The following is a 3,511-nucleotide window of genomic DNA, read 5'->3' as shown; positions in this document are numbered from 1 at the left end:
GGAGGACTGGGGTGAGGGGCATCATACCCAACCTCTAAGTCCCAACCCGCTTTGTGTAACAGGAAGCACATCCTGGGAGCAGCAGAGACAGGACCTTTGAACAATGGCAATGTATCCCCATTCTGCAGAAAGGCTGAGGAACTCTAACCCTGTTATATTCACAGAATCTCAGAGCCATAAGGGATTTTGGGGGCCATCCAGTCCAACCCAACAGGAATTACCTCTACAACATACCCAGCAAGCAATTGGTCAATCTCTGCTGGAATATGTGCAGTGACAGGGAACTCACTACCTTCCAAGGCAGCTCATTCCACTTTAGGCCAGCTCTAATGATTAGGTAGTTTTTTCTTTGCATGGAACCCAAATCTGCCTCAATGCCACCTTCACCTACCGCATTATTTTGACCCCTCTGGGGCCAAGTGGAACAAGCCAGATCCCTCTCCCTTTACTTTTGGAAGTTTAATTAAGAATAAATAGAATCCTCCCCTCCACATAAGCCATTGTTTCCCAAAAATAGCTCTTTTCTTGACTGCATGTGTGTGTGTGTGTGTGTGTGTGTACGTGTGGACTTTTATATATATTTTATATATCTTCTTAAATCTCTAGAAGGTAGAAGGAAGGAAGAAACACACACCATAGAGACAGGGAAATGGGGGCATATTAAGACTGTAGAGGGGTCTCCCCTCCCCCCACATCTAAAAAAGTGCTTCAAAGAACCCCTTCTCCCTTGGGGGTGGTGACAAAAATTTAAACTGTCCCCAGCACTAGAAGGTGGGAAAGACACACCAGCTGTCTTCCCCTCCAACAAAGGATCCCAGTTGGCTTCACCAGAAACTAGCCCCCAAAATTCCAAGGCACAATATCAAAGTGATCCCACCTTCCACCAGACCTAGACCAGGGTCCCCCAGTTTCTCTTAGCCATCTTAATCTCTATCCCCCAAAATGACCCACTCAGAAGGCTCTGCTGGCTCCTCTCCTCCTTCCATCTCCCCATTTGGGCACCCTTGAGAGCAAGGCTCATTGAAGAGAAAGCAACTGCATCATGGTACCCTAAAGGGAAGAGGGAGGAAGCCCCAGCCTGGACACCCGAATTCCCATGGATCACTGGGTGAAGAGGGGACAAAGTGGCATTTGGAAGGTGGACTTGGAGGGAGGCTGAGACGGGAATGAAAACCTTCTCCGACTTGTCTCAGTGTCAGGGCCCCAGATGTAATAAGGGGTTGGGGCAGGGAGGAGGGAGGGAGGTGGATTAAGTGAGTCCAGGAGGAAGAAAGGTCCAGGCCAACTCTATCCAGGCAGTGTTGGGGAAGCTGTAGTGGGGGTGCGGCCTGGCCCATCTGTAGGTAGGAAAAGCCATCCATCTGCAGGGAGCAGAACAGGGAGAGGAGACATGGACCCTTGGAGGCCTTAACAGCCCTGGGAACAAAGACAAAAGAGAGAAAAGTCGTGAGGATGATCCCCCTCAAGATCCTCTAGGGCTGGGGACACACACACATGTACATACAGACAGACACACACACACATGTACACACAGACAGACAGACAGACACACACACACACACATACACCCCTCTCTTGAATGGACCCTGAGCTCCAAACCAAGTTTAAAATATCATGGGAAAAGGGAGGAAATCCTAAACAAAGATACATCCCAGGTACCTTGGAGAGAAGCAAGAGGAATAAAGATCTTAGCCCTCAGGAAGTTGACATCTTGGACTTCCTATGTTGGCTTCTTTCCCTCCATTCCCTTTACTATTCCTCTTTGCATCTGCCCTTTTCCCTCCTCTCCTCACTAACCCTGGCTGAGAACCCTTTCACCTCTCCCAGGGAAGCCTAGGCTGAAGGCCCATCTACACTCCCTCTCCAGGGCTGAAAAAACCCTCAGTCTCCAAAGCCATGCTGGGTCTCTTTCTGTCTGTCTGGACCAACCCTTTCTAACTACAGGCAACACAGTATTGAAAATCATAGGACAAGAGATCCAAGTTAAGTCCCTAACTAGTTGTATGACCTTGGGCAAGTCCCTTTCCCTTTGGTTCTTAATTCCCTTATCTAGAACCAGAAGGGATCAGACCAGATTGGCCCTTTCTGCCTTTGACAATCTATGGCTTATGACTTGACGACTACCTGGATGGCCCTGGGAAAATGCCTGCCCTTCTCCAGACTCCAGGTCTACATTGGAGTGTGGGGAGATCGGTTTTGGAATAGATGTTTTCTAGGGGAACCTAGTGGCTGGAAATGTAATTGAGTATAGGTGTGAGTTCTCTTTGTTTTCTCCAAACTCTTCCCAGAAGCCCTAGTTCTTGAAACCCAGCTGTCCGACTTCCTAACCAGGTGACCACAGATGAGTCACGTCTCTGAATATTGTCTTTTTCATCCATAAAATGTAATGATAAGACATGGGCTGCCTTCTTCTCATGACTGTTGTGAGGAAAGCCCTTGGTCACCTTAGAAGTGTTAGAGACACAGAGAATGTCTTCATCTACTCTTACCAAGGTCAGAGCTGGGAGGGGTCTTGGAACAGAAGAGCAGGGCTGGGAGGGCCCTTAAACAGAAGATGTTGGCAAATGAGTCCAACTCTTCATTTTATAGAAAATCAAGCACCCTCTAGGAGGAGCCCCTTGTCCTAGGTCACAGTGCCTGTATCTGTATCTGTCTCATTTATCTCTATTCCCTTAACAAGGAATGGAGACTCCCCATTGGAAGGGACCACTGCTTTGGCCTTCCCATAGCACTGAGCAGGTATGGGTAAAGGGATGACTTCCTGATGTGTCCTGGAGGCAATGGGAGGCCCCTTCTCTCTCCCCCTAACCCCAGCCCCAGTTTGGCCCAGTTAGCTACCTGCTTCAGAAAGGCATGGGGCCTTTGTGGGAGAGGCGGGGCCGCTGCCTTCGGAACTTCCTCCTACCACCCTGCCAGGGTCCCCCAGTTCTTGCCACTTTGGGCTGCACTAGGGTCCGAATGTTCCCTTCTTCCAGCTCCTTCCTGTCCAATGCCTCCACCAGGGGCCCTGAGGGGAGGAAAAAGAAGGTTAGTAGACTGAAGACCTCAGAGCTGGGAAACCTTTTAGAGATCATCTTGTTTTCTCACTCGTTTTCCAGATGAGGAAACTGAGGCCCAGAAAGGTAACATGATTTCCCCAAGGTTACCCACAGCATATGGAGTTGACAGGAACTTCAAGGACCATTTAGTCCAACCCCTTTATTTTTCGGAGGAAGAAACCGAGGCCCAGGAAGGAGAAGGTACTTGTCCAACCTCACACAAGTTGTAAGCACCAGAGGCAGTATTTGGACCCAGGTCCACAGCCAATGCTCTTTCCATTTCCACTGTATCACACTGCCTCCCACAGGATGTGTGCCTGGGAGGTAACAGGGATGCATCAATCCCCCTGTTCAGAATGCTGCTCCCTATTGCCTTTGGGATAAAAATCAAACTTCTCTGTTTGGCTTTCAAGTCCTTCCCAATCTGGCCCCAGTGCATCTTTCCGGGCTGATTTCCCATCATTCTCTCTCCT

At 49.3% G+C, this 3,511-nt stretch overlaps 1 protein-coding gene across 1 annotated transcript; it reads right to left on the bottom strand.

Annotated features, from left to right (window-relative positions):
• Positions 1-6: 6 nt before the first annotated feature.
• On the bottom strand, positions 7-3,096 carry APLN (apelin). Its single transcript, XM_069096596.1, has 2 exons — positions 2,839-3,096; positions 7-1,416 (listed from the first exon to the last, which is right to left on the bottom strand). The coding sequence occupies exon 1, from the start codon at positions 3,072-3,074 to the stop codon at positions 2,844-2,846; it is 231 nt and encodes a 76-aa protein (XP_068952697.1). The 5' UTR covers positions 3,075-3,096; the 3' UTR covers positions 7-1,416; positions 2,839-2,843.
• Between the last annotated feature and the right edge of the window lie 415 nt (positions 3,097-3,511).

The sequence above is a fragment of the Petaurus breviceps genome, unplaced genomic scaffold, assembly GCF_028583685.1.
Source record: "Petaurus breviceps papuanus isolate PSGF00001 unplaced genomic scaffold, PetGlider_PUasm1.0 267426, whole genome shotgun sequence".
NCBI lineage: Eukaryota > Metazoa > Chordata > Mammalia > Diprotodontia > Petauridae > Petaurus > Petaurus breviceps.
The sequence above is the reverse complement of the archived record's forward strand: the minus strand, read 5'-3'. Positions and strand labels throughout refer to the sequence as shown.